Here is a 26,661-nt window from a genome sequence, read left to right as displayed (position 1 = left end):
TTGTCCCTCTGGGAACCTCAAATGCCCTGGCTGAGCTGTAGTTCTGATGTCCCGGGGTGGTGTATCCTAAGGCCTGCTGACCACAGTACTTGGACCACAAGTGACGCTCAGAACACAAGAGTCAAGGCTCCTCACACTTACGTGCTCGTCGGAGGCATAGAGGACTTCCATTAATCGCTGCACAAGGTTGTCGTTTTCCTGCCCCTGTTCTTGGCAGAGTAGCTCAATCTCTCTCAACTTTCCGAAGTAGAAATCTCTTTCCTTTTCCACGCCTTCAAGGGCAAGTTTTAACGAATGTACCTGTAAGGGGGTGAGGGGGGAGAAGCAAAACCGCCAAATACAGTATAAGAAACAAGTAACCAACTATGCCTGTGCAGAAAGACCCAAAACATGAACAGACAGATGTTCGAAAAGTAACCAACGTGCACGACTGAGGGAGGAACAAGGGGCTGCTGTTTGCAGCTTGAGCCTGGGCCAAATTGTCCAACCTCACCAGCCACTAGTCATTCCCCCCAGGCAACTGAGGGTTTATGCACCAGGGTCAGAGGGACCATTCTGCTGGATGCAGTTCCAGCAGGCTGAGTAAGCTTTCTGCTCCTGCTCATACTGGCCAGACACACCTTCCTCTGGGCCTGTCTGTCCTCTGCTGGGAGAGGAGGGACGACGGAAAGGTGAGGCTGGCACTGTGGTTACTTCAGATGTATTCTGAGGACGCTGTCGCTCCATGTCACCTGCACTGAGTCACCCTTAGTTTGGACCCTTCATAAACGTTCCTGAGCCACACGGGACAGATGTGTTCTACCTCGAAACTGGATCCTGCCTGCACAGGAAAACCTGGTGTGGCACTGTGGAGGATTTTCACGGGCGAGGTGGGAAAGATGGGAGTTCCATTTCCTCAGCAAAATGGCCCTTCCTGGCCCTTGATGTTGGTTCAAGGACCTTCCAGGGTTCTGCAGCCTCTCGCAGTGGTTACAGAGGTAGTGTAGTGAAGGGAGGGAGGCAGAGCTGTCACCCAGCTGCGGGAAGAGTGAAGGGGAGTAAACAGATCTGGGCTCAGCTCCCAGGCAGCTACACTTGGGCCCAGAAAATCACCCGTTCCTGCTCGCTGAGAATCCCTCATTTTTTTACCCTTTATGCATTTTATATCTATGCAGAGAATATTCTTTAGATGGCAAGTTAAGTCCTTCATGGTCCTCTGCAGGTGAAACCTCTTTTAGTACATGAAAAACCTCCCTTAACAGAATTTCCAAGAATTACTTTTGGGATGAAAATTTTTCTCCCTTTTCTAATAATCTGGGCCTTTGTACATGCTGTTTACCTGTGAAATTACCGACTCAAACATATACCAAGCATATGCAGTGCCCACCCCTTCTTGCACATCTGGCAAACTCCTATCCATCCTGTGAGACCCAGGGACACAGTCCCTCAGATTCACCTCACTGACACCCTCCTGGAACTGCTTGCCAAGCAGCAGAGCACCAGTTCGTTAACAGTTAACTCTGATTTCTCATTGTACCATTGCTTGGATATTGGTAAAAACTGAAGGCAACTAGCAGCCTGACTTCCAGGAAAAAGAAAACTCCCTTTGTTCTCGAAATCCTTACTTGCTTTAACACAAACCAGCCCCCTCTCCAGGCTTGGCCACAGAAGCCATCTGAAGCCTGAACTGGTGCCGGCAGACGGATCTGCGGCAGCTTAGGTGTCTGCCAGCTCCCCCTGCACAGGCAAGAAGGGTCTCTGGACACATTTGAACAAAAAAACTAGGTCTGTCTGTCTCTCAAGCAAAGAGCAGAGGCTTTTGTAGAGATACCCAGCCCAAGCTGGTCTTTGGTGGTATTCCAGACCATTAGGTAATAGATGTGCAGCTATAAACAGTCCCTAGTAAAAACCAACAGGAGCTAAATTACATGATGAAAGACCAATGGCAACCGAATTCCATGCTCACAGTCCCACTCATAAAGACCAATGCCTCCCTGCTTCCTCACGTCACAGCAGAAGCCTATGTAGTGGAGGGGACGCTGGGGATGGAGCCTCGAGAAAAGTCGAAGGGCTGAGGAGACGTCTTCTCCACTTCTCCCCACCGCCTGCACGAAGCAGCATCCCCTGAACACAGCAGGGCCTCCACCCCACTGCCTGTTTGCTAGCTCACTCTCCAGAAACTGTCCCTAATTACTTCAGCGATGTCTTTTTCTCCCCCGTGTCTTTTGGTTCATTTCTAGCATTGGAATTGTCTAGTGCAGGGTACTTTACAGTATGTCATGGGAGACTGCCTGAATCAAGGCATGAGGCCAAAGAAATGCGAATTCTTAGTTTATGGGACTTGTCATTTTCTCTATTACTACTGTAATTCACGCTTCAGCCTCGGCGTTTCCACTCAGCCATTCCTGTCCTAGTGCCCTTGGTTCTAACCCAGAGGTGCCTGTGTGGCTCCCCACCAGTTTCCAGGGGGCACCTTGCAGGCTTCAAGGACAGAACATGGAGCAATAAGAGCTGACCATGGAGATGGAGCCAGAGTAAGAGCTCACGAAGCAGTAGTTGAATGAAGGCTCACAGTTTAGGGTGTGTGTGACCTTCCCTCTGAGGGACGGGCTGGGGGGAGGCGGGAGTGAAGCCTTTGGAAGCAGGGAAGGAATTGCAATGAGGAGGAGGAAGAGTCCTCCACTCTGTTCTGTCTTCTCTAGGGTGGCACTGTGGATGGCAGGACAAGGTCTGGGTCCCCTGGGGATGTGGGGTTCTTTGTGTAACTGGAGAGGAAGTGGGGCTGGCTGGCTATGGCTGTAAGGGAGAGGTGGCAGGAACGACCTGGAGGTTTCCATGTGGTCACACTTTGGGTTGGAGGGTTGGGAACCTAGGTGTGGTAGAGGGTACTAGGGAGGAGAGAAATCATGAAGAAACATGAGGTAATAAAGATATCAGAAGAATGGGAGTTCCTAAGGTTACAAGTTATGGATCTAAAGTGTCACAGACCCACCCCTGATGCTCTTTCCATCTACCCCATTTGGCCCGAGGCTCATTATGGCCTCTCACCTGAGAAGGCGCAGTACTGGGAACTCTACATGGGCTCCAGCTGAGACAGCAGGTAATGAGAGCATTCCAGTTTCTAAATCAAAGTCCTACCCACCAATGACTGAAGGTTTCACCTTTTCCATTAAAGTGATCAGAATTGTAAAGAAACACCCTAGTTAGCAACTGCCTGCTTTTAAACTAGGTTCTTAATTGCAAATATGCAATTATCTTAAAAACCATTTCCAGACTCTTGCTGGCTCAGCAAGAATCAGATTAATCACTGGGTATGGCCCAGTGAGTGGCTGGGAACAGCCTCAGGACCTGAGTAAAGACTCTTCTCCTAGTGGTGGGAACTGCCAGGAAAAAAGATCCTCCTCCTAACTCAGGTCAGGGTAGATGGCTTTTGCAGTGGGCCTCTCCCTACCAATTATTTTATACTTTAAAAACTATAAACACTTAAACTTGAGAACTCCCAATTTCCTGATCTCATCTCAGCCCTAGGGAAGTGACCATCTAAATGCTGCTTAATATGGGCCAAATATTTTGTTTGAAATAAAGTTCTAACCCCTACCTAAAAAAAAAACTACCTCTAGTAGTTTTTGTGTGTGACTTTGTTAGCAAGAAAGCATACCTAAGCTTTTATACAGGAAATTCAAAGGCAGTGGAGCTAGATTTAGAGTAATCGTGAGGAATAATAGAAAGTTCTACTTAAAAGACACTGTGAGCTTTCTGATCACCCCAATATTGGGTTCAGTGCTGCTGGTGTAACAAATTTTGACCATTGTGGGAAGTGTCAGGTTTTTTGCTTTTGACTTTGTAAGCCCCTGCCCTGCACAACTGCTGTCTGTAAGTTCTATGGTGGAAGGGAAGGTCTCTATCTTGCCTCCGTTATAGGATTAGCATCAAGCACAGTGTCTGTCACATAGAACAAGTCTAACAACTAGCTGCTGAAGAAAAAGGGAGACTAACCCTAAAGCCTTCAACACCATCTAGACTGACCATAAGTGGGCTGACAGCCACGGCCTAGACTGGAGCTCATGACAGGCACTCGTGTGGGGGGGGCTGACTCATTTGTCCTTCTGTTGTAACATAGCTTTGAGATTTGTGACTGACATCTTTAATTGGTAATGGGCCACCAATTGTTATCTGCTGGAATAATTCCTTTGATTCTTGCTTGCAACCACAGATTCTGGCTCACCTTCCCTCCCATAATTATCCCGGGCCTACAGGGGGTCTGCCCCCTCTCCCCTATACCTGTCACTGCTCCCAGACCCAGGGCCAGCGATGAGTTACCTGTTCATTAAGCTGTAGGACCTGTGTTTCCAAATCTTTATCAGATTTGGATGCTGAGCTGCTGGATGAAGCCCTTTTGGCTGATGAGGGACGAGAAGGTGTGGATCCTGGTTTAGATGCTGGACTTGATTTAGCTGCACCTGAAAGTAACCAGAATGAATAATGGCAACATTTAAAATGCTTTAGACATATAGCAAGTGGATGATACAGAGGGAGTTTGTTAAAATGTGTAAGAGGTACGGCCAACAATCCCGTCCCGTAAAAGAAGTAGCACAAATACATGGAGAAAGAGCGCGCATGATAAAAGGCTAGTGTCATCCCAGGCAGTTTAACCTTTCTGAGCACTGCTTTTCTCTCTCTCAAGTAACATGAGATTAATGCAGTTGTCCTTTCTCCCTCTAGAGAGATAAGAGTGACAGATACAAAAGGGATTTTAAGGAAAGGTTTTTATTTTAGATCAGCTTAAAGTAGCAGCATAGTTGAGTTTCTAACAACCAAGAAAAAAGATCTTATAATAGATTAATACTTTAGAAGAAATATTAATACAAATGTATGTTTTTCTTTTTTAATGTATTTCCTGGCTTTAGTCACTGAAAGACTCTGGGAACAAGGATATCTCTGTAACAGCGAGCACTCCTGGTGCCCAAATTTTTTCTGCAATAAAAGGGCTACTTAAGAAATGGCTGATTCCAGGGGTGGGGCAGGTGAGCCTGGGACATCTTGTGTCAAAAGCAAGGATTAGTGTCACAGGGTGCAGGGGCCAGGTTGAAGGGGCTCCCAACTAGCCACACTTGGGACAGTTGCATACCAAAAAGAAAAATGGCTGTAATGTATTGATTAAATAAAAGTCTATTCCATATTATTGGGGTGGGAGGAGAGGAAGGAACAGATATAAAGATCTTATAGAACACTGACAGAAGGAACGTTAGAACTATAAAAATCACAATTTTGCAACACTGATTCAGGAAAGGCTCACCGATGGACTCAAACTATAAGTGAAATGTTTTTGGGGAATAAATTCACATGTGTCAAGGTATTACCTGATAAATTACTATACTGGGAAAAATATGTCTTTACAATGGAGAGAGCTAGGGATCAGGACTCTAACCAAGTGATTCAACAGCATTGTTAATAAAGCTATAAATTGAAAGAAAAGAAAAAAGGCCACTGATTTCAGGTAAGACCTCACCTACCTGGAGCTTGGCTCTTGTTAAGCTCTCACTATCTAGAATGGGTGAGGAATGTCCGGTCCAAGGGCTGTATACACCCCGTGAAATCATTTGGTCTGGCCCTGCTAAGGCAGCTGCAGGCGGGACTTGAAATTCAATAAATCTAAGAGCTCTTTTCATATCTAAGTTGACAATTTTGTATGGCCTGTGAATGATGTTATAAATATCCAAATGGCCCTTAGCAGAAAAAAGGTTCCCCACCCCTGATAGAACATGGCACAGACACAGGAAATTACCTTAGCAGCCAAAACAGAAGGTACAAGGTAATGGAATGAAATTTATACATTTCATGAATTAATAAATTCAGGGTCCTTACTGGGGGCCCACCCATCCCCTTTTACTCTGAACACAGTTCTGTAGAGGTGCTCCTCCTGTGTGCTCCCATCGGCCTAATTCTCCACCGCAGGCCCCATACTCTGCTTTCTCTAGAGGCTGTGGGAGGGGCAAGGGGCATGTCATAGTCAGCTCTGCAACACTGGTGCTGAACACAATGCTTGGCTGAACATATATTTGTTGAAGGAACAAATGTTTAATTAAATACATGAACAAGTAAATAAAACCTGGTTAGATGGTTTACAGATTTATAGTTTATCAGTACCAACAGATTAGAAAGGAGGAAGGGTTAGAAAGGCTAAGTGTGCTGACAGTAGTTAAAAAATTTCAAACTCTCTTAATTACAAAGGAAACAGGAAGACTATAAAATTTAGATTTGCAAGTCTTCATGGGGCCGGGAGTCATTAGTTATAGATGCACTCTCAAGAAGCGTTGACAGCATCAGACCCTCATAGGTTTCAAAGTGACAAATGCCTAATAGATTTTAAAGTGAGAGCAATTAAATTGGGAATGACTTAAGACAGTTTTGAGTATTCAAAGGGTAACTAACTCTTCAGTGACCTGGAACTCTCTCACCATGCGAGAGAACATCCCAGGGATTCGAGGGAGCTGGCATTCTGCTTTATTTGTGACTCACATACAGTGGCAAGGATCCTTCATCTCTGTCAAAGCCATACAGAGCACTCCCGGAACACTATGTCCATGGCCCATCGGCCAGGTTCTCTAAGCAAAGGTCAAGCCAACAGAGAAAGACGACAGAGTGGAGAGCAGCAGGAGAGGCAGGGTGAGAACACGCTGATCTGGCAAAGAGCATTCTCTGAGGGAAGCCACCAGCCAGCTGAGCTGGGGAAGCAGCTTTTGAAAAATCAAGTTACTTCAGACCTTTTAATAAGCAATATGTCCTATTTTAATATAAAGAACGCCTAACAGAAAGCAGATCAAAGACTGTCTACGATCAATATGTCTTACTTACTAAAGACATATTAATGACGTGCCTACCATGAGCTGTATAGTAGGGATACCTGTCCTCCAGGAGCTCATAGGCTCATAGGAGTGAAAGTCAGGGTCACGTTCAATGTTCTCAGGAACAAGGCAGTGTTCTAGATGGACTACATGACCACAGAGTGCGATTCAGGCTATATTCTGTCCACCTGAACCACCTGCCTCCCATCCTTTGAATGACTAACTCTACCATCTTTCAGGTCTCAGCTTGGATGTCACTGCTCTGGAAGGCATAGCATCTCGAACACCTTCCACATAGCACCTGTCAGCTCTAACGGTACACAGTGCTGCCCCCTTAGCCATGCTTTTGCTTGCTGCAGTTTCAGTTACCCATGGTCAATTGCCATCTGAAATATTAAATGGAAAATTCCAGAAATAATTCATGTTTTAAATTGCATGCCAACTGAATAGCATGATGAAATCTTGTACCATTCCACTCTGTGTCATCCCTTTGTCCAGTGTCTCCAGGCTGTATACACTATCCACCCATTAGTCACTTAGTAGGCACCTTGGTTATCAAATAGCACGACAGTTGATCTATGTTCAAGTAACCCTTATTTTACTTAACAATGCCACAGTCACATAGCTTTTATTACAGTATATTGTTCTAATTGTTCTATTTTATATTTACTGTAATTTAGAAATTAAACTTTATTGTAGGTATGTACATATAGGAAAAACAGTACATCTAGGGTGCAGCACTATCTGTGGTTTCAGGCATCCACTGGGGTTCTTGGAATGTATCCCCCAGATAAAAGGGACTACTGTAGTTAGTTAATGCCTACCTCTCCTGTTAGACAAACTCTACGAGGCAGAAGCTGCATCTGCTTTGTTTACCACTTTATGTTCCCATGCAAATCACAGTGCCTGACCCAGAGGAGACACTCAAAAGTTTTTATAATTCATTCAACAACTCCTAAGAGAGGCATCTATCCACGGTTAAGCTACCAGGGAGAGCTCGAGACGCTGATGCCAACACCAAAGTAACAGCCAGGAAGAGCCAGCACTACACAAAGGAAACCAAACAAAAATCACCAGCTTCTCAGAAAGAGATCTCTTACTTGGTTCCCTTTCAAGGTCACCTTCCGCTCTTACTTTGGCCCTTTATCTGTGGAATCAGGTCAATTCAGTCAGCAAATGGTTAACTCTGAGCAGGGAGGAGCAAGGTGGTTTGAGCCAGGCTGGCCAAGTCTCTGCCAGGTTCACTGGCCTCTTCTGAAGGACGCAGCCCTGCAGAGGGGGACTTCCCTTGGGAGCACGTGACCCAGCCCCGACCCCAACCTGGGGCAGTCCTCCCTAAGCAGGCCAGCAACGATGATGTGGCTGGTTCCTCAGAACTCTCATATATTTTCTGCCTTATTCAGCCTCATGTAACCTGTAAGAAAAACATGGAAGGAATAGAAGCTGGCTACTTGTAAAACAGGGCTACCGCTAATTATATTTTCAGGACATCATCAAACGCAGCTTGGAAAAAAGCTGAAATGTTTGATGTGAAGTAAAAGAAGAGGTCATGGCAAGCCAAAACCCTGTGCAAAGCCAAGTTATCAGGGAAGGGAAACGATAAATAAGCAGAGGAAGCTGGCTGGGAGAGAAACACAGGGCCACAGGTGACACACTCGCTGTGCCTTGAGGCAGAGGCCACAGCTGCTGCACTTACTGCAGTGACCGCTGTCCCAGTTCCAAACACACGCAGCCTCACAGAACACCCGTTTTTTTCTTGAAGGAACAACATGCCTTGCTACCGACAAGCCCAATTTAAAGATGCATGTGGGGGTCTGTTTTACAAAACTGGTCAATCTCAGCTTCAAATGGCACCTGTGTTTCATGCAGGCTGTGAAAGTTGGGGCTCAGAGCACACATGAGGCAGCTGTGGGTCACCCTGAGATGGGGAAGGTGAAGGCAATGAGCAAAAGACTTGGCAGCCCCTGCTGTGGGCGGGACAGGGCTGGTGGAGGAATCAGATTATCTTCTGCTCCACCCTGGACAGTCCCTAAGTGGGGGTGCAGAGCAGGCTGAAGAAAGGAATGGAAAACAAATCTGGAAAATTTAATAATATATTCATAAGTAATTAGTATTTCAAATTTAAAATGAGAAAGGTTTTGAAATTCTGATGAAGCTGTTTGGAAAGAACCGGATAATGTGTGTGGGGGGGGGGAGTAAACATCTGAGGACTGAGGACATGAGAGATTAGCACTAGTTAACTGCACATTTATGCCTTCTAATGAATAAATGCAAAGAAATTAACAGAAAAGACATGGGGTAAATCTTAGTATCTTCAGAAGTTTAGAGTTTTATAAAACACGCAATTAAGGGTTAAACTAAAAAGCTCATTTTCAAAAGAATGTAAAGTGAGCTCCTCACATCATCACAAACTGTAATTTGATATGGAAGTAATTTATCCCTCACGGCTATCACATGATCAACCTGCATTAAGAAATACTAAATACTAAACTTATAAAAATAAAGATGAAATCATTTCTTCATTATGTTTAATGATTTCATGGTTTGGTTTTTAGAACATAATAGTAGAAAGTATCTTGCAATATTTACCCTCATCGGACGGTTAAGAACTATGTTTTTGTTTATTGGCTTTAGAAATCTTACTGTCTTCTTTCAAACACCCATTCTCTAAAGTGTACCCAGCTTTTGGAGGGGTGCCAAATATTCTTTTCCCACGTACTTGGGTCACTATAAGGATATTATCAGAAAATTGTAGTTATCAATGTCAGTATATTTAACATTGATACGATACTTTTATGTAAGCTACCATTTTTATTCTGATTTTGTCAAGTGACTCAATAATGTCCTTAATAGCATCCAATCTTGGTGTTAGATACTGGGGTCCTCAAAAGCTGCCTTCTTGCTTCCTAGAATGCCCCCGAAGTCCATTGGTGATCTCACTCTGTGCCTAGCCATGCCTCTTGGCTCAAGGACGCTTATGGGAAAAATATTTACATAATGCCTTTCAAAGACAGTGTAGCTACTTTGGCTATAATACAGGTATAGATTTCTTTTTTCTTGCAGTTATCAAACATTTCAATTTTTTTTCAAGCTGCATTTGATGATGTCCTGAAAACATAATTAGTGGTAGCCTTATTTTATAAGAATCATTTTTCCCTGAAGCTTTTCTCTCTCCCCCAAATTTTCTCTTTCAAAATAAGGAGTTTGAGAAGCAGGAAAACGGACATAAATTCTGTACAAGTCCTTGTAATTCTCTGACTTTACCCACTGGACATGAACATGATTTATAATGCTGGTCTTTGAGTGCTGTGTCTTAATTAATGCCTTTAAGATTTGGAGTATAAATGATTCTAAGATATTTTAACTGGAATAAAAAACAGAGTGGAATGATTCACTGCCTTAGTGAAGCCAGAGCATCGCTGTGTCTAATGTCAGTAATTAGTAGCTTGTGTAATGTCTATGGAAAATGCTACATTTTGGACATATGAGGCCCAATGAATTCAGAATGATGAGGCAAATAAAGGCACTGTACTTGGCTTATCCTTCATGGCCAGTGCTCTGATGGAATTTAGGAATTCTTTTCACAGAATCTGCCGTATTCTGTCTGCCAAAATCAAACAGAAGAGCAAAAAAATATGGCATTAATGCTGTTGACAAGAAGCACAGAGACATTAGAGCAGGGCTTGCTTCCTGAGTGTGTGTGCTCGGGCACATGTTCTAATCAGCCCCTGCTCCGAGCGGATATTCCCTCACCCCTCACTCAGTTCAGAACCCCTGAGAGGTGGGGTGTGGGTGAAATGGGGGAAGGTGGTCCAAGGCAAAGACTTCTGGTTATGAAATAAACAAGTCCTGGGGTGTATTGTACAGTATTGTGACTAGAGTTAATAATACTATTTTGTATATTTGAAAGCTGCTAGGAGAGTAGATCTTAAAAGTTCTCATCACAAGAAAACACTTGTAACTATGTGTGGTGATGGGTGTTAACTAGACTTCTTGTGATGATCAGATCAATATATACAAATACCAAATCCTTGAGTAGTACACCTGAAATATGGTGTCAATTATATCCCAATAAAACCAAAACCAAACCCCACAACAACTGAAGCATGGCAGGAAATACATCGAATTTACTCTTGATTGTTTGTGGATAGATCTGACATTACTTCCTCTTTACCTTGGCAAATAGATTTAATTTTTAAGAGGCAGGAGGATATATATATATATATATATATATATATATATAGAGAGAGAGAGAGAGAGAGAGAGAGAGAGAGAGAGAGAGAGAGGAAACATCGATTTGTTATTCCAGCTATTCATGCATTCATTGGTTGCTTCTTGTATGTGCCCCAATAAGAGATCGAACCTGTGACGTTGGCGTATTGGGATGATGCTCTAACCAACTGAGCTACCCTGCCAGGGCTAGGCTTTATTTTTTTAACTGAGAGAACAAGCTTTGTTAAATAACTAAGTATATAAAGCCAGTGCTGGGGGAGAGAGGATGGGGCTGCAGAGATAAGAGGGAATTCCCATAGAGTCTCCTAAGTGACTGACACCAGAACTGTCACACTGCGATCTGACAGGTCCCACACAGTTCTGGTCACTGTAAATTCAAGATCTAATCTTTCCCATCAGAAGTGGCTCCATTCCTTCCCTTTGCACATTCTGTAATCTGCTTTGAAGGCAGAAAGAAAAGCACCTTGGTGGCCAGTTCAAATGGAACTTTAACAGGATTCCAGGATGCCCTGATTCATGAGTCATTAAGAGGCTGGTTCTTTATTCGAAAATGAGTTCATAGCCCTAAGGGCTTCTGTCCCACTAGTGTGACCAGTGGCAAAGTTTGGATCTTCCTTTCTGCTACTTCAGCATCAGCTCATAAAAGTGGGCAGGACTCTCTTTTGAGCAGCTTGGGGCACTTCATACAGCCAAGCATGAACCATATTACCCTGTGGGAATGAACGCCTGGTAAGGAGCTGGGCATCCTTCATCTTGCCCCCTCAGGAGGCAGCGGTTAAGAGGAGGGGCCCTGCAGTTAGTGGCCTTTACAGGAATCCTGGCTCTGCTACTTGTTGGGTGGTGTGACTTTTGCTGCCACCTGGATTTATGTTTAAAAGGAAGAGCAGTGCCCACTTCCCAGAGCTGGGAAGAGTATGTGAGTTAATAGATGGAAAGCTGTTACATAAGAGCTTGGCACGTAGGAAGCACCCAATAAATGTCAGCTTACATTACTATTACTTAGCGAGTGAGAACTGACTCAACTAATGATGAAAAAGTACACAGATTTCCCATTCCAGACAATAGCAAAATAAAAACTAAACTGCTGGAATAAGGAAATGAAACTGAAAATCTACAAAAATTCACTAACTAGTAACCTATCAGTGGGCTCTACAGCATAAGGTTCCCTTATTCCACATTCTATCTTGAAAATCGGAGCTGTAGCTCAAGTCTCTGAGCTTCTTCTTAAACTACCCCGATTCATTCATCCATGCAGCAAATATCTACTGAACCCCTACCGCGTACCTGGCAAGCTACAGGCACTTGGATAAAACAGCGAATGAAACACAGAAGATGCCTGTCCCATGGAATTTCCACTCTAATGCGGGGGAAGGGGGGGTTGAATAACAAGCAATAATGTGATAAATTAGTAAGTAACCTAGTAAACTAGAAGGTAAATGCTGTGGAAGAGAGAGGAGGAGGGCAGGGGTAAGGAGTGCTGAGTGCGGGGGGAGGTGGCAGTTTTAAATAGGAACTTCAGGGAAGGCCTGAGCTTCCATCATGGGTCGTCTCTAGTCTCAGCTCTTCACTGAGACCACAGGACTTCCATGGGCCACACTCAGCCCAAGCCCACTCAGAGGGACGGGTCAGGAGCACCACATCCTCTAGGTGGGGGCCCAGACCAGACCAAGGAGGCAAGATCCACACCAGGCATGTGTGGGGTCACCCTGGCTCAAAGGCTCATTCCTCATAGAAGCCAACATCTCTTGTGACAACAACTCCATAGTTACAACTTACAGGATCCCCACAGGGATATGCCAGGTGCAGGAGTAACCCTCACTTCTTCAAGGCCTCACTGAGAAAGTTAGGTTTGAGCAAAGACATGAGGGAGGTGAGAAGTTGGCCTCCTGGGCAGCCAGAAGCAAAGTGTTGCAGAGATAGGAGAGGCCGATCCCCAGTGCTAATGCCCTGCCTCGCCTGGTCAGAAGCCAGGCCGATGCCAGAGCATGCACTGGGCACTGCAGGACAGAGGTCTGAGAGGTGCTGGAAGAAGAGGTCACATAGGCTGCTCTCAGGATACTGCACGGGATACCGTTAGGAGGTAGGCTCTCGTTCTGAGGGAAGAGGGAAGCTGCTGCAGGGTCTTGAGCAGAGGGATGACATGATCTGACTTCAGCTTTAAAAGGCTCACTCTGCTTGTTATGTGGGGAACAGACTATAGGGCCAGGTGAGGACAGACATAGATCGGCCAGTCAGGAGGCATTGCAGTCATTCCCCTGGGTATGGGTATTGAGTGCTCAAGATAGTTTTGGTTTTGGTAAAGCACAGTTTAGAAAACCCTAATACACACTCTACTGCACAGGCACCAAATGTCCAGCCATTTTACACAACCTACATTTTGTAACGTCAAGAGTGACAAAGATCTTCTATGATCAACAGCAATAGCTAATGATTCCAAGGAGAGGACTGAAGGAAAAGTTGGCAGTGACAAGAACTGTGAGTCAGCCGGTAGCCCTCCCAATCCATTGCTCAAGGGTCACTGCACAGTCTGATAGCTAGCTCTGCCCTAGCCAGCCAGCCACACTGGAAGTCGGGCCTAGTGAGGGGGTGGCTGCCGCTGCACCAGGAGCTAGCGGTGCGGAGGGCGCCCCTTCCTGACCGGAGGTCACAAAGCCGGCCCCTGTGATGGGAAGAGGGCCTGACTCCACTGAGCATGTCCAGCCAATGTGAGCATCACGGACCGAGTTACTTCTGCCCTGGTTCCTGTCCCTGCCGGAGATGATGGGCTTATTTTTAGCCATCATGTGATTCTCCAGTATTTTCCAGGCTCTGCTTGAGTCACTCTGGTTTCAGAGTATTTTTCATAGCAGGGAAAATGCAGGAAAGAACTCCTCATCTTGAAATGGCTCAAGTATTAAAAATTCTAACTTTTAAACAGTTATTTGAATATGGTGTATATTTCTTTCAGTAAACTTCTGACTTTTCACACCTCTGTCTTGGTAGAAAATTAAGTGTGGTTTAAAGTACATTAGGTGTCAACCGACCACCACCTTAGTTCAAAATTCTTGTTTTTAAATTGTTCTCAGAACAATTTCTTTCTAGGAATGATGAGGATCCCTCACCCCCAATACACTGCAGAATCCTTATAATTTCGGGGAGCACCTCCCTTGCCTGTTTACTGCAGCACTGAGGAAAGCTGGTGGTAGAAAGAGCCCAACAAACTGAGCCAGCCCACTGAGAATACAGACACTCAGGCGTATGCATTACAATAACATCACAGGCATCACAGTACTCCTGGCATACAGCAGCCATTTAGGCAAAAAGCTTACAAACTAAGATGGCCATTTTTTGGGGAAACAAGTCCTTAATTACTTACAATGTTCAGAGTCCCTACTGACTTACCACTGTCAAGACCAGTGCTTTAGGTTGTTTTTCTGATGGTTGTGAGCCTGTTGTCCCCCATTAACACTATCTTACCCAGACTCCCTTGCAAAGAAAGATGTGGTCTGAGGCCACAGAGCAGTTTGGAGCTCAGGCAAGTGAGAACTCGAGCAAAATCCCACTGAAATCATATACTCTCCTCTACTCCAGTTGGCTCCTGCTCCAGAGTTTTCTGCTTCCACTAACCAACCACCAAGCCGTAAACTTGCGTATCATTTCTCCTTGGCTCCCCCTCTCCTTTACTCTCACATCTAGTCATCATCAGCTTTGTTGACAGTTAACTCTTTAATGTCTCTATACCACATGACCACACCTCTACTTAGGCCACCCTCCTCTCCTACATGGTTTGCTGCAATAGCTTCTTAGCTAGTCTTCTGGATTAGCTAAGTGTTCTCTATACCACAGAGCAAATGTGGGCTTAAAACCTTCCAAAGACTCCTCACAGTTCCCATTATAAAGTGTAAACCTCTGTGACAAATCCTATGGTCATCCCCCCATAATGATCTCTACTTCCTGTTGCTCCCATCTTTTTGTGGTCCCCTCTCCTATAGACTTGCTTTTAACCAACAGAATATGGCAAAGGTGATGGGACATCACACCTATGGTTACGGTACTATACATATGACTGTTTTGCCAGCATACACTGGAGAGACTCTCCTGCTGTCCTTGAAGAAGTAAGCTGCCATGTAGCAAGTACCCATGTTGGAAAAACCCACATGGCAAGGAACTGTAGGTGGCGTGCAGAACTGAGACCAGCTGCCAGTAATAAACAGAAGCCCCAATCCTTCAGCCTTAAGAAAACTGCCAATGAATTAAAGGAGCTTTCCCCCATTGAGCCTCTGATTAGATCACAGCCCCAGCAGATGCCTGGATTGCAGCTTGGTGAGATCCTAAAGCAGAGAACATAACTAAGCTGTGTCAGGACTTTAGAAGCTGTAGACAACACGTGTGTGTTGTTTTAAGTTGTTAAATTTGTAGTAACTGTTTTTGTAGCAACAGAATATGAATATAACCTCTTAATCCATTATACAAGGGCCCTGCTCACCTCTGTAACCTCATATCTCAACATTCATACAGAACAAAATGCATTCACCGAATACAGCACATTCTCTCTCAAATTCAACATTCTGTTCCTTCTGCTTGCAGCGGTCTTTTCCATACCCAGTCTTGGTCAAACCTCATTTTTTCCAAAACAAAAACACAAGACCTGCTCAGGTGGTCTTCCTACACAGCCTGATAGCACTTACCTCACTTTACTGTTATTGTTTGTTTATGGTCAGGTTTCCTCACTTGGCTGCAACCTCCTTGAATTACTATTTCTCCAAAACTCTTACTGTGCTTTAACAACCATTTGTTGAAAGACCAAATGAATGAGAATTCAAGTAAAGTTTTCACAAAAAGAGCAAGGAATAGAATAAATAGGAACTGTTGTTTAAGAAATATTTTCTGAACCACTGTGTAGTACATCATGCTATTTTCTAAGCTACAGTGCAAGGGGCTTCTCAGGTGGTGGAGATGCTTGGAGAGAAATTCAAAAGTATTCATGTGTTGGCTTAAGTACTGCATCTTCCTGATCCAAATGGACACTGCAGTGATTCAATTTAAATCAATTCAACAAAATACTCAGGCAATATGTCAGGCAATTGGGAAGCAATGATTGAACAAGACAGAATTGGGTGATAGTTTAATTCACCCAATACAAAGGGAGTCTAGAAAATTCAAGTCAAAACTGTTTTCTATTCCCACCCAATATACCATAAGTGACAAAGAAAGGCACCAATAATAAAGAAAAATAGGTTCACTGGTGATCTGATATTCTGTTCATGGAAACGATAAATGCTAAGTACTGCCTTTTGAGGCCTGACAAGTTTCATTGTGAGGCCGAGGGGCCAGACATCAAGTTATTATACCTATGGAGAGAGGGGATGACCCATCAGGGTAATACCTGAGGTTTAGTTGCAGAGCCAATTAATATCTCAACATATAAAGGGAGCAGCTGTATGAAAGACCCAGTGCTGGTTATAAAAGGACCTAATGCTGGATAAAAAGGGAATGAAGGGCTTGCTTCCCAGGTGCAGGTGGGACAACAATGAGGGCCATCAGTCTCTTCTGCAAAGTCCCATGTGCAGGGACAGAGTATGAATGCTTCAATAAATGCCAGGTTGTCTGAGGAACTTACTCTTCACTTTGAAATCACCCAGACCATCTAATTTGAGAATTATGTGAACTGAAGGATTAAGAAATCAGAGACTACTAATCTCTGGGCTCAGTATTCTGGGCTTTATACACATTTCTGCTTCAGAGCTGTTAAGAAGCCTGGTACAAGTGGCTTTATTGTTCCCACATTTATAAGTGTTAATAAAATATAGTAACTCTCACCCAAGTGCCAGTTGCAAGGATGAATGCGAATGTTTTTGAACTTTTAAAACTTACTGCTATTTTTAAAAATAAATACCATTCACAGAGAACAGCATGTATTCTGCTTTAAGCCCTTCCAACGCTGCAAAGCCTTTTGTGTCCTCCATACACTATGCAATTTGAATTTGGTTTGTGAAAATTTACTGTGCTTTAGTATAGTGTGGGGAGGAGATAAAAACATAAACCAAGACCAAATCACACAGTCAAGCTTCAAATCTTAGGTTGAATGAGTCAATCATCTGTCAAGGATGCTGTCTGGGAAAGCAAATGAAGTGGGAAATGAAAAATGCAGGGCTCTTCCACAGACAGTGCCAGAAGATTCCTATCTGAAGCTCCTGTATTCATGACTCTTTGCTCTTCTCTGTGCCCAATATTCCAAACTCATAGGTATTTAGTTTCCTGGCAGGGCAGAGCACTGCTCACATTTTGTGCTGAGGTTTTATCACTGTTATAGGTGGAGAAACGCAGTTTCAATTATTCTTTAAGGAGAAAAGTATCCCAACACCTAGCAATGTATCTAATCTATCTTTCACATGGTAGATGTGTAACTGGAGGAACAAAACCACCAATACCCCTCTCCTTCCAGGGAGTAGGGGATGTCCCCTAAGAATTTAATTAGGTCATTGTAAGTGTTTCTTTCCATTTTCTCCAGGTCTAAATGTAGTTAAGAGAGCAGCCATCAACTTGTATGCAGCTTAGCAATGGGATGGTTTCTTAATATGAACAAGCCAAGGGGGTGCAATGCTAACAACAGGGCAGGGATTGAGTGAAAGATAGAAACACTGTTCACATATTAAGGAGAAGTGCTAACCTCTATTTGAAAAGATGTCTTGCTAATTATGGGATTGCTAAGAAAAACGCACTTCCTTGTTTTGAGTTGATACTACTTCATCTCTTAAAATTAACATTTGGTTCTTGAAGAAGTAAGAACTGATGTGGGTAGTACAGGATGTGTTTAGGTGGCTGGGGACTGAGATAGGAGCATCAAGCAGGTACATATTGGGAAACTGTAAGAATAAATAGGCATGACTCATCTTGATAGGAAGACCATGAAGGGACAAGAAGGTGCCTGTGCCTACCCTACAGGGCTCTGGGAAGTCAAATGCCATCATGGACTGTACTAGTCTAAAGAGAAGACATGGGGATATACATTTCTTGGAGAAAATGATGGCTTTGGGGGTGAGAACAATGTTTGTGTTTAAGGGGTGGGCATTCTCAAAAAGCAAATGAAAGCTTGCCTGTATCTTGATTGTAAGGAAAAGGAAGTCCTGCATAAAGGCACAGACTTGAGTGGAATTTAACTTCTTGCATACTTTTTACTTAGACTCTAATTGAGTTGAGTAGCCTGTTAAATCAAAAACATCAACACTCTTTGTTGCAATATAACAAAACCCAGAATTTCTACATGACATCACAATGTCTAGGATGCAATCCAAAATTACTCAACATATAAATAGCCAGGGAAATGTCACATATTCTCAAAGGAAAAGATAGTCAACAGATGACAACTGTGAGATGGTCAGAATGGTGGAATCAGCACACAGGAACTTTAAAGCAGCTTTAAATAGGCAATCTCAACAGAGGGAAAAGGAAAATTTACAACTGAAAAAAATACAATAGTTCGAATTTTTAAAAAAGTTCAATAGTAAAATGGAGATGAAGGAAGAGGTAAACTTGAAGATGTAATAGAAACCACCTAATCTAAAGAAGAGAGAGAACTACCAATTTGTACTTAATTCCTTCACCTTTTTTATGCAGTCCTCCAACCCTCCTCCCTTCTGGTAACCATCAGTTTGTTCTCTGTATCTATGAGTCTGTTTCTATTTTGTTTTTTCAGATTTTACATATAAGTAAAATCATATGGTATTTGTCTTTCTCTCTCTGATATTTCACTTAGCATAAAAACCTCTAAGTCTATCCATGCTGTGGCAAATGGTAAGAATTCATTTTTTTATTTTTATTTTTTATGGCTGAGTAATATTCTCTTGTATATATGTACTACAGTTTTATCCACTCATCTATAGATGGACACGTGGGTTGCTTTCATATCTTGGCTATTGTAAATAATGCTGCAATGAACATAAGGGTGCAAACATTTTTTCGAGTTAGTGTTTTGGACTTTTTCAGCTATATACCCAAAAGTGGAATTGCTGGGTCATAAGGCAGCTCCATTTTAAATTTTTTGAGGAACCTCCATACTGTTTTCCATAGTGACTGCACCAATCTGCACTCCCACCAACAGTGTACAAGGGTTCCCTTTCCTCCACATCCTCGCCAGCACTTGTTTGTTGAGTTTTTGATGATACAACCATTTTAACAGGTATGAGGTGATATCTCATTGTGGCTTTAATTTGCATTTCTCTGATGATTAGTGATGCTGATCATCTTTTCATATGTCTATATGCCATCTGTATGCTGTCTTTGGAGAAGTGTCTATTCAGGTACTCCGCCCACTTTTTAATTAAATGTGGGTTTTTTTGGTGGTGAGTTGTATGAGTACTTTATGTTGTATGTAAAGTACAACAAGGAAATATAGTCAATAATATTGTAATAACTATGTATGGTGCCAGGTGAGTACTGAAAAATATCAGGGGGAAAACTTTGTAAAGTATACCGCTGTCTAACCCCTACGCTGTACACTTGAAACTTATACAAAATAATACTGAATGTAAACTGTCATTGAAAAATAAAATAAAGCCCAGCCGGGCATGGCTCAGTGGCTGAGTGTCGACCTAGGATCCAGGCAATCGGGGTTCAATTCCCAATCAGGGCACATGCCCGGGTTGTGGGCTCGATCCCCAGTGAGGGGCATGTAAGAGGCAGCCGATCAATGACTCTCTCATCACTGATGTTTCTATCTCTCTCTCTCTCTCTCCTTTCCTCTCTCTGAAATCAATAAAGATATAGTAAAAAATAAAATAAAATAAAATAATAAAATAAAAAAGAGAATCCTGGACAAGCACCTCAGGGACATGTGGGATAATTTCAAAAGCTCTAACATACAGATAAAAGGATAAGATAGTGTGGAGCTGAAAAAAATATTTGAAAAAATAATGGCTGAAGACCTCCCAAATATGGTAAGAGACATAAACTTACAGATTTAAGATGTTTAATAAACTCCAAAACCAGATAAATTCAAAGAAAACCACAATTCCGCACATCATAGCCACACTACTGAAAACCAAAGATAAAGAGAGAAGCTTGACTTTAGAGAAAAACAACATGTTATATAAAGAGGAAGAATGATTAGAATGAGCGCACACTTATCTCTGGAGGCCACAGATAGTGAACAACAGCTTTAAAATGCTTATAGAGAAAAAGAAAGAAAAGGAGAGAGAGAGAGAGAGAGAGAGAGAGAGAGAGAGAAAGAAAGGACCACCAGCCTGAATTCTTTGTTGAAATATTCTTCAAGAATGAAGGTGAACTAAAGATATTTACAGAAAGAAGAAAACTAAAAAAGTCTGTTGCCACTGGACCTGCTCTGTAAGAATTGCTAAAGAAAATTATTCAGTCTGAAGAGAAATGAAATCAGCAAGGAAGTGAGATGTTCAGAAATGAAGAACCATTAAAAAATTAATGCAGGGGTATAGTTAAAAAAACAAGATAAATTAAGATGGAATCCTAAGAATATTTTTAAAATCCAGAAGACAACAGGAAAGGAGAAACATAGAAAAACATAAAGGACAAGCAGAAAACAAATGATAATATGGCAGATCTAAATCCAACCAAATCAGTAATTACATTAAATTGTAATGGACTGGATACTCCAATGTCCAAAGATGATCAGAATGAATAAAAACATCAGACTCAATTGTATGCTGTTTACAAGAGACATACTTTAAATATTAATGAGGACAGTAAGCATAAGAAAGCTGGGGTGGTTCTATTAAACCAGTAAACTAAACTTCAAGGCAAAGAGCATTACCAAAGATAAAGACAGACACCATAAAATGCGAAGGTCAATTCAACAGAATGACTTAATAATCATAAATATGTACGCACCTAAAAACAGAGCCTTAAATACAGGAAGCAAATTGAGAGCATTAAGGGAGAAACAGACAATTCCACAATCAATGCTAACACCCTCTTTGCAACAACTGTCAGAACCAGACAACAAAAAGATTAGTGAAAACACAGAGGATCTGAGTAACACTATCCACTACCGTGATCTAATTGATATTTCTAAAATACTACGCAACCAACAACAGCAGAATACATATTTTTAAGAACATGTATGTTGACTAAGAAAGATATTCTGGGCCATAAAAAAATCAAGATCAAAACAAGGAGAAAAACCACTATAAACTGCTATATTTCACAGCCTCTTCTAAAAAACAACACAAAACCTTTTTGGGAAAGTAAAAGCAACTCTTCTTTCCATAGAGGGTGACAGGCGATGCTCACTTTGATTACAGGTGCTCAACGAATGCCCAAATACTGCTGAACAAAGAAATGAATAAACTTGGTCACCTTGTTCAGGTTGTATGAACAGCCTCAGGGAACCTCAAAGTAATGATAATTGAGAATGAAAGTATTCAAATATTCAATACGGTTTTTGAAAAATGGATTTATTTTAATCTATATTTATGACTTTAATTATGATTGTTCAAGTACTTTATTCTATTACACTTCTTAGGTTGCTTCCTCTTTGAAACTATTTTCTAGTATTCCTATTAATCTGGTTTTAAGTCAAGAACACTGTAGTCCCTAAGGAAAATTGAAAGCTTAGACTCAATTTCTATGGCAACTCTAAATCCATCATACTATATTTGTATATGGGAGTATGATTTAAATACATTAATATATGTGAATTTGCAACGTGTCAAAGCTGTGGTTGCTATAGGAACTGCACCTTCAAACTGCCTTTTAAGTTTAGTAAGTGCTCGCACATAAAATCTGATCCCCCAACAGCTATCTTAAGTTGCAGATATGGCTCATAGCAATAAACTTACGACCACCATGACTCATGATGATATATATATGCACTTAAAAGACAGCTAACATTATGAAAATGTATATTTTTATACATGCATTTTGTTGGTAGATCAAAAACAATTCAAGATGCAATTCCTCCAAATGGAGCTAGAACAAGACTTGCCAGGCAGCTATCCACTCTTACATGACAGCCTCTACTTATGCCAAAGCTTGTCCAGTCCAGGTAAGTCACCCAACTACGTGCAGACACTAATGGGCTCTATGGTTTCTCTGAATCCACAGAACATCTTGTGTCTGTACTGAAATGGCAGAAAAATCTAGCACATTCTCACAAAAACAGAATGCACCAACCATGTGGAGTGCAACCATTTTATACACAAGCAAACAACCTATGGTACATGGCTATATAAGTAGTCTGTATGACGTGAAAAATATTTCCTTGCCAATGCAGGCAGTCCTTTCTTAATCATCAGCATGCGGATAATCCATTCCACGATCACTTTCCCATTCTAATACAGTCAGTCCCTTTGCCACAAGACGCTCCGGAGCTTCCACTTACTGTTCTTAAGGTATGATTGTCAGGACATGAAAGTTAATTTTAATATTAATCTAAGGATATATTCGGGGAGAGATAAACCCACTGCAAAATTAATCAAACATTCTAAAACCAAAATGAAAATGATAATTAAAGACTATCTCATCCCCTGTGTTTGATTATACCAACCATTGCTTGTTTCCACTAATGCAGATAATTAAGAAATGACCAAGCTTAGAGGTGGGAACAGAAATTACTGCTGAATGCTACTGACCCGGCATCACTGTGAGATACTGTGGTACAGAGCTGAATTTCCCACACAGCTGACCCTCACCCTCATCAATCACTTTCATTTGTCTTAAACTTGGGATGGACAAAATCTGAGTTCTGTATGAAGAAGAGGTCCTTGAATGGTTTCAGACCAGAGGAAGGGAGACCAGTTTAGGGACTAAAGTAGTTCATGGGGGAGATGATTATAAATAGAAAATTAAAGAGAATCTTAGGACTTGGAAGGGACTCTGAGGGTGTGAATGAACGTATGCTGGTGTCACACAGACCCTGAGGGCTACTGAGATGTACGGAGCTATCAGCTTCTGTAATAAAGATCTCAGGCTTTGGGGCTGTTGAGTAGGGTTTGGTAAGTATTTTTGGTTTTTTTTTTTTTTTTTTTTTTTTTTTTTTTACTAATGCTTGTACTCTTTATTGATATCAGTGTACTCCTTGCCCCAGTGAGTTATGTGCTGAGAAACCATATCCCCATGTTTGTTATAATTATGTGTAAATTAAGAGCAAACAGACTCTGGATAAATATCCTAGGAACTCTCTTGTGTGTAAAGAGGAAAGTGCATGAATTCATACCAGATTTTACACCTATTCTGACTCTTGGCTTACATTTTTTTGACTATCCCTGAGAGCTGGATATATGACCTTTAGAAAAATGAGAGCCTTACTGTACTTACATGACCCTTCTAGTATGGCTTTTAAAAAAATGTTCTGCATGTGATGTATACCTTCCTGTAATTTTTTCCATAGTTTTACTGCCCCACAATGTCCAAGAGTCACAACATATTTTATCAAAAAGGGTCTGACTGATCTGGCTTCTGAAAATATCCTTTCTCCCTAATTAAGACCAATGAAGTAACCATGGCCAAGGTATCAGGAACCCATGTCTCAGGAATACTGCCTTCTGGAACATTAAAAGCCAGATTTATAATCTGTTGACGTTAATGAGTTTCCTGAGCTTTAAGCTCTGGAAAAAATATATGTCTCTTTCAGGTTCATGGATATTCTTTCTATCAAAATGGCACAAGTTTCTCTGTGGCTTCTGTGAAAGACAGACGAGGGAATTCCTAGAAAACGAAGCGGAGGCAGCCTAATGACAGCTCTGTTTGAAGGAGTAGAAGGGCTGGTGCCAATTTAAGGACACATTATGATTGTGGAAGACAAATATTCTGGGGCCTGTCCAATTTCACTACTTAAAACGTGAAAAAGTGGCAGCTAAGTTTCAAGGTGAATCTGTGTATCATTAACAGCGACAGAAGACCTTCTGATGAGAAATACCAGCCACCTTTGTTTTCTCACCTGGTCCTCCCACTCCACCTGCCTGCTGAATCCCTAACTGGAGAAAACACCCCCCCCCCCCTCTTTCCTAGCTCCTGGACTGACGAAAGTTTCTGACAAAAGTTGAAGGCCAATTTGAACCCCCATAAATTTTTGTTTCCCAAACTCCTTGTGGCTTAATTTGTACCCAACCTCTCCCCAGTACTTGTTTCAAAAAAATAAATATTCCCTTTCCTCGTTAAACCTCTACGGATGCCCTGGACCTCATTTTCTCCCTCCAACTTCAGGGTCACACTCCACCAATTTCCCCTCCTTTTTCCTATTTTCAATTATTCCATCTCCATGGACCTTTCTCCCATCTTACAAACCTGCTCGTTGTGCCTTGTCCTAAAAGCAAACGAAACCAGACCCAGGACATTACTGTTCTCCTTCCAATCGGACTTCCTGTAACAGACCGATTTTCTAAAGGATTACTAATCACCTACTAGGAGTCAGATTTCTTTGGCCTATTTTCAGGCCTCATCCTATTTGGTCTCTCTACAATTAATATTAGGCAGTGTTGGTGATCGCTCCTTCTAGAAATTCCCTACTGTTTGCTCTCTGCTGCTGAGCTTGCCTGGTGTTTCCCCCGATGTTCATCTCTTTCTCAGCTTCCTCGTTTTTCTCGTCTCTAAAATGTATGTATTCCCGAAGATCTGTGCTTAGTTTATTTTATATAAGTTCATTCTCCCTATGGCCTCAAAGTTGGCTTTTTATGCCATCTCCATTTCCTTCCTCTAATTCTTCAACCCTCTCCTGGTCCCATCATTCCACTGACTGATGCCCAAGTTGAGAAACCCAGTGGACTTCCCCAGTCTTCATTTTACTTGACTCTGCAGTAGATTTAGGTGCTGCTGACCATTCTGCTCCCTTCCTTCTGCTTCCCTGACATGTCATTCCCCCATTTCCTTCCATCTTCTGGCATCTTCCCTGCTCCTACGCAAGCCCTTCCTTTTCTGCCCAAATGTTAATTTAGAGTTTCTCATGGCACTCACCCCTTTTCACTCGGTACTCACTTCCAGCTTCACCCACAAATGTTTACCTCTAGCCTACACTTCCTTGAGTTCCAGACAAGTGCATGCATTGTCTAATATTAGTACTGTCATAACCATTTCTAATCCATCCTGACTGGAGGTTCAGCATAAATAAGGAATCTGTATTATTTACAAAATTAAGGTTACTGACTTAACAAGTGTGAACAGTTTTTTGGAATACAAATGGTTTCGAGGATTTCGTTGTTTAACTGTCCAGTACCAGAACTCATGTTTATAATAATGACTCTAATTTTAAAAGAACACTCTGCTTGGTAAAGTCTGCTTCTTAGAGCAAGGATGTTTATAATATATTTTAGAAAGATTTTTATCCACAAAAGTTTTAAAAACTTTGAAGTTCCAGGTATTTATCCTAAATGACTTCACTTTTGGACAAAGCTGCGTAAATGAGTCTTGCTGAATATCATCACATAAAAATGGCCCCTTATAGGAGATAGGAGGTAGATTTCATGAATTTCCTTTGAAGGATTATAGATGATTTATACTTAAAAGCACAAATCAGTTCATATTCTGGTATGCAGTGCCAGCAAGTAAGCAGTAAAAATATTTCAGTCAAAATCTAAACAGACTACTTGAAATTTCTCAGGAAAAAAATACAAGGAAAACGCAATCTATCTCTGAAGTATTTAACATACAGCTTCGGCGACTTAAAGTGAACAGCTCTGCCTTTGTAATAGTTAAATCATGATCGTTAGACTCACAACAGAGAGTTCAGTGGGAGGAAGAGAAATGTGGTCAGACAACAATAAAACCGTCCAGAGGCATTAGGATACTGACTGCTTGGAAGAATCAATGAAACACATAAAGCACAGGGGGGCCTGAGCCATTTTCGAAAATGAAAGTGACGATACCTGCTGTGGGGGAGTTCGCATGGTGAGACTTTTTTGGCAGGTTGAAGATCTGTTCACCAGGGTCAGGGGGAGGAATTGCATCTTGCCCTTGTCGTGCTTCTACAGGGTCATACTCCTTTCCATCGTAGTTAGCGTCGTAGAATTTCTTAAACCACTGAATAAAATCCAGGTTGTCCTGGAAACGTCCTTTCACTAGCTTCTCCACTGGAATTACCTGCAATATAAAATCACCGTGTGAGTCACTAGCCTAGGGTTTGTTTGTATTTAATACAACTGAAGTGGCACCTAAATATAACTATTTCCCACGTGTCTGCAATTCACAACTACTGGTCTCTCCCCTAGCTTCTTAGCCAGCCGTATTCTAGAATTCTTATCATTTTTCATCACATTGAAAAAAATAAACTAAAATGCTGTATGTAGTTGGTTTCCTACGAACATTTAATACTTCTGAACAACCTGACAAAACAAGGAATACCCTTAGCTGTCAAGAGGGGCTGATCCTCATTACAGTATGTTTATTGCCAAAGCATCTCCCCCCAAAACACAGGCCTGGGATATTGTGCTATTTCAAGACTAATGGGTTTTCCTTATTTCTTTGTAGCACTTGGTCCAGTTGTGTTGGAATAAACTCTTAAAAGGATTACAGCTACTAGAGAATGTGAATATATGAGAATAAAATCAATGCAAATATATATCCATCTTATGGTTTAAAACGAGCTTTCACAGAGCTTATTAACAATGTAGAGAGAGAAGCACCAAGACAACCACCTAATGCAGGGCCCAGTAATTCTTGG

At 42.0% G+C, this 26,661-nt stretch overlaps 1 protein-coding gene across 2 annotated transcripts in view; it reads right to left on the bottom strand.

Moving 5' to 3' along the window:
- The window catches only part of MAPRE2 (microtubule associated protein RP/EB family member 2), a 107,893-nt gene that overhangs the window by 3,748 nt on the left and 77,484 nt on the right, over window positions 1-26,661 (bottom strand). For both annotated transcript variants that reach the window (XM_016195951.2, XM_016195950.2), the window contains exons 4-6: window positions 25,868-26,081; window positions 4,300-4,439; window positions 142-300 (exon numbers count right to left, since the gene is read on the bottom strand). In XM_016195951.2, coding sequence (XP_016051437.1) covers window positions 142-300; window positions 4,300-4,439; window positions 25,868-26,081 — 513 coding nt within the window. The remainder of the gene's footprint in view (window positions 1-141; window positions 301-4,299; window positions 4,440-25,867; window positions 26,082-26,661) is intronic.

Source organism: Miniopterus natalensis, chromosome 7 (assembly GCF_054644295.1).
Source record: "Miniopterus natalensis isolate mMinNat1 chromosome 7, mMinNat1.hap1, whole genome shotgun sequence".
NCBI classification, from domain to species: domain Eukaryota; kingdom Metazoa; phylum Chordata; class Mammalia; order Chiroptera; family Miniopteridae; genus Miniopterus; species Miniopterus natalensis.
This window is presented reverse-complemented; position numbering and strand designations above follow the sequence as displayed.